Below are 15,343 nucleotides of genomic sequence, written 5' to 3' on the forward strand. Positions count from 1 at the left end.
GGACTAAGCGGTATAAAAAAAAAAGAATAAATGGATGATAATTATTTATTTATTTTAAAGTTTATTATTTGGGCTGCTGTAAAGACCGAATGTGCATAACTCACAAAGAAAATGTTTTAAAAAGAGTTTTAATAGATAACTGAACGTTAGCAATATTTTGGGTATGATTTTGGGTAAATTTATTATCTAATGAATTAATTATTACGTTTCTAAAAATTGCATGAAATTTATAGCTAAGCAATTTGAACCAAAATTGTGATTAGAAGAGAATGAAAAGAGATAGTAACAGCAACAAAATAATTCCACAAAGACCAGCCACAACATCATAACCACAAGCCTAATAGTTTTACCAAATCCAACCAAAACAGTGCTGACACAGATCCTCTGGGGATGCTCTTGCCTGTATCCAGGATGATGGCTGCAGATCTTGGGTGGGGACTCCACAGTTTGGGTTGTTACAGCTGCAGTCTTTAGCTGCTGGATCGGATTGAGGTATGTGGAGTTTGGTCTCCCAGCAGAGCATTGTATTTGAAAGGATGATCAATGTTGCTTGCTTCACCTAATTTTATGGTTGATCAGCAGCTGTGTGATACATTCTGTATGAAGTGATACACTGAAATTATTTAGGTCCATTTGCCCACTTCCATAAAAGGTTCACTGCAAATCTATAAAGTTATCATGAATCATCTTTCTTCTATGAGAAAAATCCTGGGTGTGGTAACTTTGAAGATAAGCAAAGGTGCTTAAGAAATCAATTTTGAAGTTAAACTCTCACGCTGAACCCTCATGTGAGATTTTGTGCAGATATACTAATCAAAACACAAAAGAAGGGAGTATCATTTGGAAGAATCATATTCAACTCTTGCAACAGAGATCCACATTTGTATATTTAAGGGCAGTGCACACAAATCTTCTTTGTGATGAGGTGAAGGGGTCACTGATGTCACTTAGCGCTGGCAAACTGGAACAACTGGAACAATGTTGGGAGGAAGCATCTTTCCATAAGTGATGGTCCACTGTCGCCATCTAGTGGACAAGAGGTAAAAAAATACCAGTAGCAAACAGTCTCCACTAAGTTTTCAGCAACAACGATAGTATATCAATTAAATCATAAGATAAACACACATTTTAAATTATTTTATTCTGTAAGAATCTGTAAATGTGTTTTTTAAGAAATGCAAAGATGGTATCTGTCTCTATACAATTCCTCTTTGAATAAAATATGATTCCTTTTCAAATTGCATTGGGCTGCTTTTAAAATGAAAACCTGAAATCAACTATTTACATAATCTGTTAACAACTCTATAAGAATTTGTTTTGACAGTGTACTTTCCCCACAACCACAAAACACTTTTTTTAATAATATATATTTTTTGCTTGGTACAAAATATGCTGTTTTACAGTTTCAATTGAGTCTCTTTTCGTTTTTTAATTCCATTTTCATATCGCTCATAACATGGGAGTATATACAGGGGGTAGGGGAAGACAGGTGTCATGTGATCTGATGCGGAGCCTCCAGCATCTCCATTAGGAAGGTGTCAATAGGCGTGTCCCCGATGAGCTTGAAGAAGAAGAGATGCTCTAGACACTTGAGGCCGATGGAGCGTAGAGCAGGCAGGCGGAGCAGCAGTTTGGCAAACCTGCAAATGATGAGAAGAAATTTTGTTCAGCGATGTCAACTGGGACTTACTCATTTCCAAAGGTGCTCCCATTTGTCAACACGACGTTATTATCATTCACCTCCAAATTTTAAAATCTAATTCAATGTGTCACCAAAGCATTTTCTGTAAATGATTCTTGTTATATTTCTTTTCATATTTTGGTTTGTTTTTATGTTTGTTTGTTTTTTCTTATTAGAACTAGAAGCAAACAATGACACATATATGAGCTGGAACTGTTACAACCCTGGCTTCAGCTTACAATTGTGGATATTAGTTTTATTAATTATTTTGAATGAAATTACAATTAAATTAGATGGAAAAAATTATTTATTAATCCATAAAAGGAAACCATAAATTACAAATTTATAATTATTCTTTTTCTCACCTGGACAACAAACCTACTAAACAAAATGGAACACTATAAAATGTGTGTGTATTCATCTGCCAATTTCTTTAGATTTTTAATGACATGTTGTACACCATGTTGAGCCTCTAAGAATCACCTTGTTGGTGCACAAAAATATTTTACATCTGAGTGTTTTATCTTAAGTTTTTAGTTTAGTTTTTTTTTTTTTTGTAGATGCAACCATAGAAAGGTAAACTCATTGTGTATTTGCAACAAATAGTGTCTAAAGGTAGACTTTAAACACATAATCCATAACTTTCTGACCCCAAAACTTTGTGTTGACTTGTTTAATGGTACAGTGACATAAATTATGTGCTTTTCTGGAGCTGTAACTCCCCAGCAGCATCCCGGGGCTGAGACGTCATGTGATGTTTCAACCAAGTTTCACTTTATGCTAGCAAGCAGATATAAACACACTGGCTGTTTTGAACGCCCACTGTAGCTGATTAAGTAAAGAAATGCAAAGAAAGAAGAGAGGAAAAGAAAGAGAGATAAGATCAGCTTTTACTAGCTAGAGAGAGCTCACAGTACAGGCAGAGAATCCAAATCCAAGATGGATGCTCAATTATTTGTCGATAGAGGATGCAAAAGTTCTGTAGAGCATCTTTAAAATAGATTCTTTGCTAAAATTTTCTGTTACGTATAGACACAACACTGGTTTATCCTTTGAGTTAGGTGCGTATTTATTTTGGATTGTTCATAGATCAGTGGTAATTGCAGCCAAGCTAAAGAATATTTTCAAAGATCTTCAGAAAGTCTAAAGAAACTATTTTTCAGGATCACTTTAAAACCCCACTGGAAAGTTTTGAAGTAAAACTTTCCAGTAGTGGTTCAAGACTTGCGTAATACATTCTGTAACAAACACAATCTACAATCTAGTCAAGTAACATCACATGTAACATAAGTTTTTACCATTCTGTGAAACCCAAGCTGTAATTAAACAGTGTTGTGTAAAACTGATCGATGCCTACCTGCCGGGCTGGTCTGGGTACTTTTGCTTTGTATATGCCTCAAGCGAAGCATAGACCTTTTCCCTTAGACCCTCTACTTCTGATGGGTTTGACAAACCCTTTGCATCTGAAACAAAGTTTTAAAAAAAACAATAAATAAATAATCACAAGATTTTGTTGCACTGCTTAATATTTGTCTAATCACATTTACAAATCAGTATCAAAAGGTGTGGGATCTACTCCACCTGAGAACATTTTCTGAAACTGTTCTTTTTGAGTAAAAGCCAGACTGACCTGGGTTGAAGAGGACAATAGCTCGCAGACATCCAAGCTCTGTCTTGTCCATCTGCATGTCTTTCATTTTAGAAACCAGCTCTGTCAGGACTCTGCAGAAAGTCAAGATCAACACATGAGCAGGGGAATTACCTTCTCATTTCCTACTTAATTTCCTACATTTTCCTGACACTTCTGAGTCCAGTTAAAGATTCAAGGTTTAACCTATTTACCAAAACCATGACATCATTATCAGCATGATTCTAAGTATACAAGTATACAAGATTTAATCCCTCTGTCAACACACACATAAATACACACCAGGAACAACAGGAAAATATGTACAGATGAACAAAAAGGATGTATGAGGCTTTTGTAGCTGACAGTAGTGTATTTATTATGTCTTCTATTTTGGATGTTAACACTTTTAGTTGTAATGAGTAATCTGCCATGCGACACTGGTCTGCTTAGAGGACTGCATTATGATATTCAAGGAATTTAAAATCTGTATTCACCCTGTATCTACCAGCATTTTGTAACAGCACTGATCTTTAGCTTAAACTGACAAATTCACTGTCTCCTCTGGACAGTTTCTTTGCTTTACTGAATTCCGAAAATCTTGAGATATACATGAAAATTTATTCAGATTAGTAAATATTCTCTTAACATAATACATCCAAGAGTTTTTAATGTGAACCAAAATCTATCTGTTTAAAATACAAATACTGCAATTCATAGCATTTATTTCCCTGAATGTAGAAAGGAGGGTCAGTACGCCGTGTATAAATGCAGGATCACCAACTGTCCTGCAGGTTTTACACATTTCCCTGCACAACACACCTGATCCACATGACAGCTTGTTGTCAAGTTCTGCACAGGCCTCTTAATGACCTATAAATAATATGACTCAAGGTCCACAGATGGTGATCCCTGCAGTAGTGCATCAGAAAAATCTTCATTTTTAAAATAGCTTGAGATGAGTACAGAAAATATTAACTTTAAACTTTTAAAAAATTTAATAAATCCAATACTCCAGCATCCTGGATTTTTATACCACAGACATTCCAGTTTGCTGCTCTTATATTGGTCCCTTCTTATTAAGTTTTTAATACCCAAAAGTTGCAACGGCGCTGTAGCAACAACAACAACACCTGTGCTGTGATTGCGTGTGCACTGCAGATGCATCTGTGTGCCATTGGTGTTACGTCTTGGGAAATGACAGCAGACAGAGAGAAGATCATGGAAAAAATAAAATAAAATAAAATAAAAAAGATTGCTCATGAGTCTCAAATCGCGAGTCTGAGTCGAGTCTCACGTCTTTTGAGTGTGAGTCCAAGTCTAGTCTCAAGTCACTGGCACAAGTGCAACTTAAGTCTGAGTCCCAGACTCGAGTCCCCATCTCTGGCTGATAACCTCAAATGATTAGTTTGAAGATTTAATATGCATTTTGTATATATATATAGTGGCAACATACTTAAGAATACATAAAAAAATGGAAATTTACTTCTACATTTACAAAATTTCATAAATCTTCTGAGTCACTGATAAAAGACTATAAATCATATGATTCAAACCTTTTTACTACCCACATCTAACAAGAAGAGACCATGTAAACCCAATTTTAGCGTTTTTTCTTTGACTCTTGACTCATCTTTGATACTTCATACCTGTCAAAGATGGATCCCACTCCAGCACTGTGGGCGCTGCTTCTATGGACATGCAGACCTGTTGCTAACAGGATGCCATCTTTAACTGTGACTGAGCGGTGTGAGAAAGAGGCGATGAGCAGCTCATTCCAGCCTGGACAGAAATAAAAATATATGTGTATAATGAACTATTAAATATCTGCAGTGACTTGTCAATCTTGTCTACTTTGCTGCCAAGTCTCTTATTGGGTTGGATTTGACCCCCTCATTCAAGCATGTGCATGAAATCTCTCACCAGCAGAGGTCAGTGCTGGTGCAGCTGCAAATCACACTGTTGGGATTTGGCAAATAGTGCAGTTATATTTGGTTTCACTGCTCCATTAAACTAGATGGCAAAAATGTGTTAAGCAAATGTAAAATACTTAAATAGATGGCCTGACAGGGAATGAGTAAGTGCCCTGAAGCAATACTACATGAGTATAAGGACACAGGGTTATTGAAAGGCCTGTTTATTCCTGCAGGATAATGTGCTGCATGTGTTTATAATTAACCTTTCTCTATACACATACATTTATACTGCATCCACAAGCTTGTGTTTGTGTGCCTACCTGCTCGTAGTAGGATGACCTGGTCATCCAGAGGGAGTTCGGAGAAATGCGGGATTCTTTTGGCCCATTCAACCAAGGTGAAGAGCTGCTTGTCTGCTGCTTGGCAGATATTGGTGACAGGGTCATTGGTCTGGAGAGGAATAAGGAGGGAAATGCCATAACAATACAGTGAATAACTGTGCTGTAAAGCTTCCTCAGTGACATCAAGTCGTTGTTACAACATTCAGTGAGCAGGTGCAACTGTGGCTATTTTTGGATAACCAGCAATTTATTCTGAGTTGTGAAAGCTGCAGCAGTCTTGAATCTCACATGTTGAGTGACAGACAGAGTGCAGGACTGTAAAAAACTTACAGTATAAATCCAAACGTGCCTTACAAATGACAAATGACACAAAACAAAAAAGATTTCTATTAAAACATAATAAATATGTTTGACAATTCTTTCTAAAAAGGCAGAGAAACCATGTTGTAATCTAATTGTGCATTGGGTGTTGTTTGGAATTTTCAATCAATTTTCTGTTCAAGATTTACAAGTCTGGTCTGACAGTGAGTGGGTACTTAGGGTGGGTGAATGCTGACCCTGCCCCTAACACTGCAATATTAAAAATTGATCTACTATGATGCATTTAGCCTCTACTGAGCCAACCATACCATCTAGCTGTGCGTCTGTTCTGCCTTTACAACAGAAATGTGTCTTTCTTGAATGTTAGATTTTGCAGAACTTAGGCTGCCTAAGTAAACTGCAGAGGAATTCGGAGATGAAGGAGAACTAGATTTAGTTGGTTAAGAGTTTAAATGTGGAACTACAGATGTTAGAGAAGATACACCAGCTTAGAAAATCAGATTAATCCTTCTTGGATTAAATTGCCAAGTTAACCGTATCATACAGGGACTGCATGTCTGCATACTTGTGTACTTGTAAGTTACACACTATTTTTAATTTGGTTATGATTAAACACCACAGCATAGAGTTAACTGTGCCAAAGGAGTAAGCGGATGCTTGCTTTGTTGATTTTTGTAGAGTTACTATAACAGAGTCGAGGATCACTACTAATACCTGCCTTGTTTTTGATTAAGCAGTTTGAAAAACTTTCACTGCAGACAGCAAGGATTAAGACATGCACCGCTAACACAGTTTGTCTTATCCAAACTGGCTCTCCAGCTCATCGTAACAATAGCTAAACAATATCTTTGGCAAGAAATGACTGCAGTGTGAATTTAAGTTACAGAATCAACCTTCTTGCCTGCGTACATTTTAGTTATTTTTATCTAACAAATTTATTGTATTTATTTATTTGCTTTTATTAGCTCATATTTATGTATTTGTCTTTATTTGTTAATTGTTATTAATTTATTAAAAATTTAATTTTTATCTTATTCCAGTCTCTTTCTTTTGATTCCAGATTTTTTCCTGTATTCATTTTGTTTTTATGTAATTGCAAATAAATTCAGGCTTTAATGGGTTAAACAATTTTGGTAACTTAGTCTAAAGCTGGAGAGTAGCCAAATATTTCATTGTGAACATTTGTGGTATCACATTGAAACAGTTTGATTTAGTTAAAATCAACTGTGCCCCATTTAACTTGTTAGAGCGATTTCTTTAAGCTGGTCTGAGACCTGTCAATTGGATTCCTCAGCAGATACACCCCAAACATTTTAGAGGACTGCTGCTTTTCTTAAGATTCTGAAACTTAATTTTTATATACTTGGTGACTGTTTCAATAGATCATGTTTGAAGTTTATGATTCATGAATCCCAAAGCTGCTGAGCTTATGTTAATCTTTTATTAGCGAACAATTAAACCTGATTTTTTTTTGTACTTATTTTCACTTTGACTGATCAGTCTCCATTTATTCAGTTTAAAATAGTTTAGAATTACTTCAATTGAAGCCAAAGTTTTCAATTAGATTACCATAACATCACAGTACTTCTTAAGAACATAGTAGGAGGATGTCTGTTAGGGGCTGCCAAGTCTCACAATAAAAACAAAGAGTAGTTTGTGGGTTTAGACCACACCATGCTAAGTGACAGGGGTCCTTACAGAGTTCCCGGGGCTGCCTTCGCTGTACGTCTCTGTTTTAGGTTCCACAGCTAACTCAGCGTCCAGGATTTTGTCTACAGGCATGTCTTCATTGAAACCGCTGGTGGATTCCACCTCATTCTCCCCACGCTCCTTCCCACGCTGCCTTTCTTCCTGCACAGCTATATATGCACACAAACATTTAAGGTCAAAAACCCCTTGTGAGACATCCTGTGTCAGCAAGTACAAAGACTTTCAGGTTTACAGTTTGCAAACTAAACAACTACACATTCCCTCCTTGGTGGCTAGTAGTGATTGCTAGAAGGTTTTTACTAAATTAATGATTTAAAACATAAAAATATCCAATTTACTAGTTATAAGTAAATGCTTGAAAGATGTTCTCGCACACAAACACACCTTCTCTTTTCATGCCCATGGCCAGGCACTTCTGGTAGCGACAGTACTGGCAGCGGTTTCGCTGGCGCTTGTCAATCAGGCACTCCTTGCTGTCTCGACAAGTGTAGGTGAGATCTTTACGGACCGTCCTCTTGAAGAAGCCCTTGCAGCCTTCGCAGCTGTACACACCATAGTGCTTTCCTGTGGAATATAAACACACACCACATCAGTCCTGCTTCCAGCCACCAATACAGGGAATCCTGTAAATCTCTATTTGGATTCATCTTTGGTTTGACTGAAAACATGTTCCTATCATAAATATACTGACAATGAAATAGAGATTTTTGCAGAAGGAAGACAACAGTAAAAAAAAAAAAAAACCTGATTAAATGCTCTACAGTGTATTATTGGTGTGTGTGTGTGTGTGTATTTGTAGTGAGTGGGGGTGTCAATATATCTGCCTGACCTTATCCTCCATCCATCCTTACCCTTCAACATTACCTGAGGAGCGATCCCCACAAATGGCACAGATGTGCTTTGACATTCCCCCTGGGCTTGTACACTGGTAGTTGATGTTTCCTAGATTCTGTAGGCCTGGTGGAGGCTTGATGTCCTCCGAGCTGCTAACACTGTTCATAGAGTTCATCTGAGAATGATGGGAAGACAGAAGAGAGAACAAAGAGTTTAAGCTGAGGTGGCCAGATCTGAGCATAACAGAGCAGAGGAGGAAGTACGGAGGAAGCTAAAAGTGTTCCGCAGCCTCATGACACTCTCTCCCTTCCCCTATTTTCTCACTTCATCTTCCGCTAGATCATAATTTTCTTTTCTCCCCACCCACACACTTTGTTGTGAAAGTGTCTCAGCATATGATCACATGCTCAGTCAGTGGGCAGGGCTGAGGCCTCTGTGTGAGGCTTGTCATACAGGCTTTGGTGACAAGGGAGGCAAAAGAGAAGAATAACGTGTGCAGCTGGTGCAGTTCTCAAAGCCGGCAACAGAGGCCACTGATGTAAGAGCCTCACATGTGATTATGAGGGAAATGTACATACACAATAAACTATAATAAACTTAAAATTAATGTAAATTTAATTATATTTGCCAATAATGTCATAGGAAAATTCATCAGCTATTTACAGTAATATCTAAGGTACTTTCATAACTCACACTTAAATGAATGTGACTGATTACTCTTGCTACAATATGACATTGTTGAGTCCCATCAGACTCGCTCAGGACTAAAGCCCTTTACATGAGGATTAGCTTAAAGGCAGAGCAAAATGTTAGATTTCCTTTGACTTCAGTATATTTTCTGCCCCTTATCATCACGAGCCTCTCCCATTGATAAGAACCAAGTAGACGGCATATTTGTGTCCTGTATTTTTGTTTGTTTGTGTGCAAACATTCTTAAAACAGCTGGAGTGACGAGTGACCTACATGCACCCCCGTGCCCTATATATTTGATGCAGTGTGGCTTATAGAACATCCTTCCCAGAGTCACCTCAGGCTCTTCCTATCATTTATTTACAATGTGTACTCTGAATATCCTCCAATGGCAGGTTGAACTTGGACATTACAACTGAGGAAAGGATGCAAGACACTTCGTTAGTTTTCTTTAGTTTTCTCTGAATACGATGGCTTCTATGTGATGGCAACCCTCTCCTACTGTGGATGGCCTAGAGGTGGATACTCACACTTAAAAGAGACATCAGCCTCTACATACTCGCTCATCGGTGAGTCAGTGGAGGGCAGCAATTCCTCTTCAGTGTACAATATTGTTGTGACAAATAATTAATTTCACATAGACTGAAAAAGTAAGTCTTTTTAAGCTCCTGTTCAGATGAGATGATGTTTTAAACATCCAACAAACTGCTGCAGAAAAGGGCTACAAGCACTACATATGGATTATTGATGCATCATACATTCTTTATTCAGCACATGGTATGAAGAGCATTCCACTTCATAAATGCATGGCTTATCTAAGCCTTTACTGAGCTCCACTGTGAAGTGCAAATCTCTTGTATCTGTAAAATGAACGTTTAAGGTTGGAGGGAAAAAAAAGTACAACACATTTAACAGATTTAACATAAGTTTTAAAGCTACTGTTGAGGTTATAAATGAAAACAGAATGGGGAGATTTAATCATTAATCATCTGTTGGGTTTTAAAATCTTTAACTCATTAACTGCTAATGAAATTAACTACTAGTTCCAGCCCCAAATGTAAACAAATATGAAGCTCATATTACCTAAAAACTCATAGGCAGAGGCAAAACTGTTGAGAGCCATTAATCAATGTGATGTTGTAAATTATATAACACAAGGACAAATTTGTTGGTACCTTTCGATTAAAAAAAAAAAAAAAAAAAAAAAAAAAAAGATCCTCACTGACAAAATGAGATTATTTGTTTTGTATTTAGAACAAATAAGACTGGTTTAGATTTTTTTATTCAACCCTTCCTGATTTAATAATTTAGTTTGGGTTAAGTTTGGAGGGTACTCTCTTCACACTGCATTTTAGCCATTCATGGGTGCTGTTAGCTGTGTGTTTTGGATCAAAATCCTGTTGGAGGATGAGACTGAAGCTGACCTTTCTGACACTGGCAATATGTTTCTCTCCAGAAAGCCTTAAGCCTTGATAGTCTTGAAACTTCATTGTATCCTGCACAGATTTAAGGCTCCCCATGCCAGACTCAGCATGAGGAGCCTTTTGAAAGCTTAATTTTCCTCTCTATGAACACTATTTGACACTCCATGTCACTGATGTTATGTTAAAAAAATCCCTGTTTTATCTCATCAGGCCTTTCTCCCAGAAACTTCATGGGTTGTCAAAATGCATCTTAAGAATATTAAGTCTGGCACTGTTCTTCAAACAGTAGAGTTCTCCTGGGTCTTCTTCCACGCACCCCATTGCTGTTTGAAAGCCAGTGGATGGGATAATCAGAAAGTGACATGCCTTGACTCTGAAGCCTTTAGATGTTTTCCTTGGCTCTATTTCAAAACTATCCTTCTGATCAACGTAGGGTTACATTTTCTCTTGCAGCCACATCCTGGGAAGTTGGCTACAGTCCCACAGACTTTATACTTTTTAATAATAGTTGCAATTTGTTGTGACAAAAATATGAATCTACCTGGAGATGGTCTTAAAGCTTTTACCTTTAACATGCTGGTGTGGTGTATTTCTTACTGAGCTTCTCAGAGAACTCTGTCCTTTGCTTACTTAGGGCCATATAAGTGTGGTACACACAGAATTATTTGTTGTTTGCTGTTTGTATTTAGACTGAATGGAAAAACTGAAGACATAAAGGTTTGATTAATTAGTTTTGAACCATTTTTGAAGGACCAGCAAATTTGCCCAGGTTATTTTAAATACTTATGTAAAATAAACAACATATTCCATCTTTTGTCTTTTATTGGCCTACACTATCACATACCAAAAGAATGCACCTTCTGTTGCTGCGCTTCTTTTATAACTAAATCCAACAGTAACTGGATAAGTATTTTGTAATTCTCACAATTAACCCGTTAATTAACAGAACTACACAGTGACATATATGTTTAGAATAGTACTTTACATGTAACGTACAAAATAAGTCTCAAAAGCAATAATCAGGATGTATGTATAGCTAAAACTTTAAATTTGCTTATAGCTTCTGATAGGTACAAACCTTGTATTTCCAAGGCTTTTGGGTTTTAGAAAACACAACTAACTTTGTTAATATTTTTGATTTGTTAAATAATTGTAAAACCCACTCACAGATGCTGTTGCTTTTAGCCCACTTTAACTCCATTTCTCCCATGAAAAACATGTCAGGTTACTGGGTGACATTGTTAGTATCGTCCAGTATATTATTGGAAATGATAGTTTCGTTAAGTAGAGGAAAGATTATTGTTCCACATCAACCAGACTCTCCTTACAGGGCCAGATCTGAAGTAGTATATATCATTGGCTCCTGTGCCCTGCAGCCCTGGCCTCAATTCAGCCATTGAAGCGGCATATGGGTGTAAGAATGTGTTATTCTGTAAGTGCAGCTGATCGTCAAAAGCACTGAGCCTTATGGGGTTTGTAGTTCATCCTACTGACCACTTCAGGCATTTCTATTAGCCTCTTTCTAGTGGTCAACTGGGCCACATGAAGAACTGCAGTGTTGTGTGAGCTGGTGTCCCTGAACCTGAACCTGAAAAGATTCAACCTCAAACAGAAATTAGGATCACACACAGCTCTGGTATTATAATAACAGCATAAGCAAAGCCAGACGAGCAGAAAAAGGAGAAAGCAGGAAAATTGGGTTTCTTTCAGCCTGTCTTCCCTGTCCTCCAGTTATCTATTAAAAGGTCGATAGTGCTTTTGGGTTTCATGTCCCCTTGCATGAGAGTAGTAATTCAGGACTCAGAGATGACCTTTAGGAAGAAGGGTTTAAAGGTCAACTGAAGGGTAGGGGAGACAGCAAAGCCAAGATATGCGATTCAATCACAGTGGATATGCCTAACGCTCAACCTCCTATCTGTACAAGATTCCAAGAATGGAAGGCACATGATCAACCGATGAACATGAGAGTTCAGTGCACATGTAGCGGGTTAGTTTAATTGCCGCCTGTAACTCGAACTCTTCAGCTCTTTGAACTACAGTTTCTAGTGGTTCTAAATTTTGTTCTGAATAGTTTTTTTTTCACAGAAGAGGCAGCTTTGAACATACATGGCGAGGAAAACATGAAAATCAGGAGGATATATTAGAACATTTTGTTTACAAATAAAAACATCCTAAATACAGTAAATTCAAGCTACTAGTGGGAAACCATTTTTAGACGCTCTGATGCTATCAAATAACCATCAAACACCCACATATATTCTTACCTGTGGACTGCTGAGTGGTCCAAAGTTCATGTTGGGAGTAGACGGCAGCGATACAGAGGGCGATCCCAGAGACGATGTGATGACAGAATAAGGAGATGCAAGTCCATTCATTGGTGAGCCCAAGGTGGACATGGGAGATGGCAAGGGCCTCGAGGTGCTGATGACTGACGGGTGGCCCACCATGCTACCCATAGAAGGAGGATGTGTGTGGGCTGCACTCATCGGCCCTGTAGAGTCTAGAGGAGAAAGAAGAGTGTTAAAAAAGAAAAAGCAAGTCAAACAAATTTACACCAGGTTCTGAGCTGCTCAGACACCTGGACAATCAAACACCTATAACAGACAATCTGCCATTGTGATGAATGCAGCCATTAGTATACACTGATACTGTGTGAAAGGCAACCTTGAACACTGTGGTTGGTGGTGGTGTTTTGTTAAACAGCATATTGTCAAAGGTGTTGCTTACATATCTATGAGGCAAAACAAAGCTAACATAACGCATCATAACCCCTCTGCTTACACTGACCTCATGAATTACTTACAAACTCACTTATTAACTTTATTAATATTTTTTAACTGCATTGAAAATAAATGATAATGCATTTGGTGTTACAACCAATAAAAAACACTGATGTTTTAACTTCTTTAAAAGTGAAACAGATGGCAAGGATTTGCTAATTTACTATTTAATCAGACACAGAACACCCTAACTTGATTTAGGGTCCTGTTTCTGTTTAAATCGGAAGTAGGCAACTCCAATCTTATTGTAGTCCTACAAGTTTTAGATGTAGATGTGTTTCGTCACACCGGTTTAAAATAATGAGTCATTGAACAGAACTTGATTAGGTGTTGGATCCATTTAATTTGAATTGTGTGTGTTAGGGAAACATCTAAAACCAGCAGAACTGCAGCTTTCAAAGACAGGAGTTGCCTACCCCTGAATCAAATCAAGCTAACTGAAAACCTCCACACTTTAAAATAGTGGTAGTTAAGCAGGTGAAAACAAATGGCTGCAAAAGTTTATTTAACAACAAGCACGGTCAAAAGGATCAAACACGGATCAACAGCCACCTGAGAACATACTGTTGACCAATAATACAGCATGCACCTTTTATTCTGTTAGCGTTGTGTAAGTACGGCTCCACAGTATGAAGCCCATCTGATTTTGGTCACAGGGTGCTGACTTTGCTTTGCATCTATTGATGTAAACTGACAGGCTGGCATTTACATAGATGACCTACTTAGAAAAGCCGTCAGTCAGCTGTGTAACAGGGCATGGTGTGTAATTTCATGCATGTGTTGTAGCTGTGAGCAAAACAAATTCTAGCAAATATCATCATACACATGCAGTACATACATGCTAAAACAAACATGTACAGTAAACATAATTAATGCACATGCCACAGGCCATCAAAGTACAGCATTGCTTCTCTGGACTGATGTTGTTGACTCTAAGAAATGAACAAAACTGTGTGTTCTTGAGCAAAATGTTGCTGATGAACAGCGACATGCCATCATGAGCATGTAAACATGTAAATCAGCTGGCAGAAGACTGCTGAACCACCCTACACCCACTCAAACACCACCATCACCATTACCACCATTGCACACATACACAGTTTGATACTCGGCACAGTGCCACTGGTCTTAGTTAAATGCCACATTCCTCTGTGTATGTTAGTATGAGTAAAGGCACGTGGCATGATGCCAGGGTAACACAAATAAAACACAAGTACAATTATTTGAAGATGACTTTATTACACAAGTAATGCTGCAATTTTATCAACATGATTTTCTTAATGAAATGGAAGAGCATTCTTATTTTATATACTATATATCAGGGCTTCTTAATTCTGTCCTACGAGGGCCGCAGTCCTGCAGGTTTTCAATGTGTCCCTGCTACAACACACCTGACTCAAATAGTAAATGTGTAGATCTTCTGTTGGATTTACTTAATTTTTTTTTTTTGTTGTTTGTTTGTTCGTTTTTGTTGTTGTTTTGATTTGTTTTTTTTTTTGGTTTTTTTGTCATTAAGACTTGAAATAAATATGTTGCTTTTTGTTCTTGTTTGATCTAAAGTTTGACACTCAAAGTAGTCTCCATGCATGTTATTTTCCCAGAGGCAGGAGTTGTCCTTGGAGCTGCTAACAAAGACGTGTTTCTTTGTGTAGCTCCAAGAAATAACTGCTTGCTCACAAACAGTGTTGGGATTGTTTAGCATGCAAAGTTATTTAAGGTGATTTCTGTGTTCGGGCTGTTTTGAAAGTTACAAGAAAAATAAATAAATAAATAAAACAAAAATGTGCAATCGTTTTGAAATGTTTTTCTGATACTTGATCTCTGTTGGCATTGCGCCAATATCTTTTCTGTTCGATATTACAGGATTAAATTCAGTTTAGAGGAAATTAAGACTTCTAGCAATGACAACTGTTTACAGGGTGAAAGATTGAGTGAAACTGATGGAAAATGTCTGCCTAGTTGAATACAGCACTTTTTGCATGGCACAGCTGGACATTAAGTTCAACTCCGTAAGCCCAG

General features: G+C 37.6%; 1 protein-coding gene across 2 annotated transcripts in view; it reads right to left on the reverse strand.

The window, feature by feature from the left end:
* Positions 1 to 1,124: 1,124 nt before the first annotated feature.
* Positions 1,125 to 15,343, reverse strand: part of rxrgb (retinoid X receptor, gamma b) — a 35,262-nt gene continuing 21,043 nt past the window's right edge. For both annotated transcript variants that reach the window (XM_042006524.1, XM_042006523.1), the window contains exons 2-10: positions 12,809 to 13,044; positions 8,461 to 8,605; positions 7,981 to 8,160; positions 7,585 to 7,745; positions 5,545 to 5,674; positions 4,958 to 5,090; positions 3,312 to 3,403; positions 3,039 to 3,144; positions 1,125 to 1,640 (exon numbers count right to left, since the gene is read on the reverse strand). In XM_042006524.1, coding sequence (XP_041862458.1) covers positions 1,493 to 1,640; positions 3,039 to 3,144; positions 3,312 to 3,403; positions 4,958 to 5,090; positions 5,545 to 5,674; positions 7,585 to 7,745; positions 7,981 to 8,160; positions 8,461 to 8,605; positions 12,809 to 13,044 — 1,331 coding nt within the window. In that variant the 3' untranslated portion in view covers positions 1,125 to 1,492. The remainder of the gene's footprint in view (positions 1,641 to 3,038; positions 3,145 to 3,311; positions 3,404 to 4,957; positions 5,091 to 5,544; positions 5,675 to 7,584; positions 7,746 to 7,980; positions 8,161 to 8,460; positions 8,606 to 12,808; positions 13,045 to 15,343) is intronic.

This window comes from Melanotaenia boesemani, chromosome 14, assembly GCF_017639745.1.
Source record: "Melanotaenia boesemani isolate fMelBoe1 chromosome 14, fMelBoe1.pri, whole genome shotgun sequence".
NCBI classification, from domain to species: Eukaryota; Metazoa; Chordata; class Actinopteri; order Atheriniformes; family Melanotaeniidae; genus Melanotaenia; species Melanotaenia boesemani.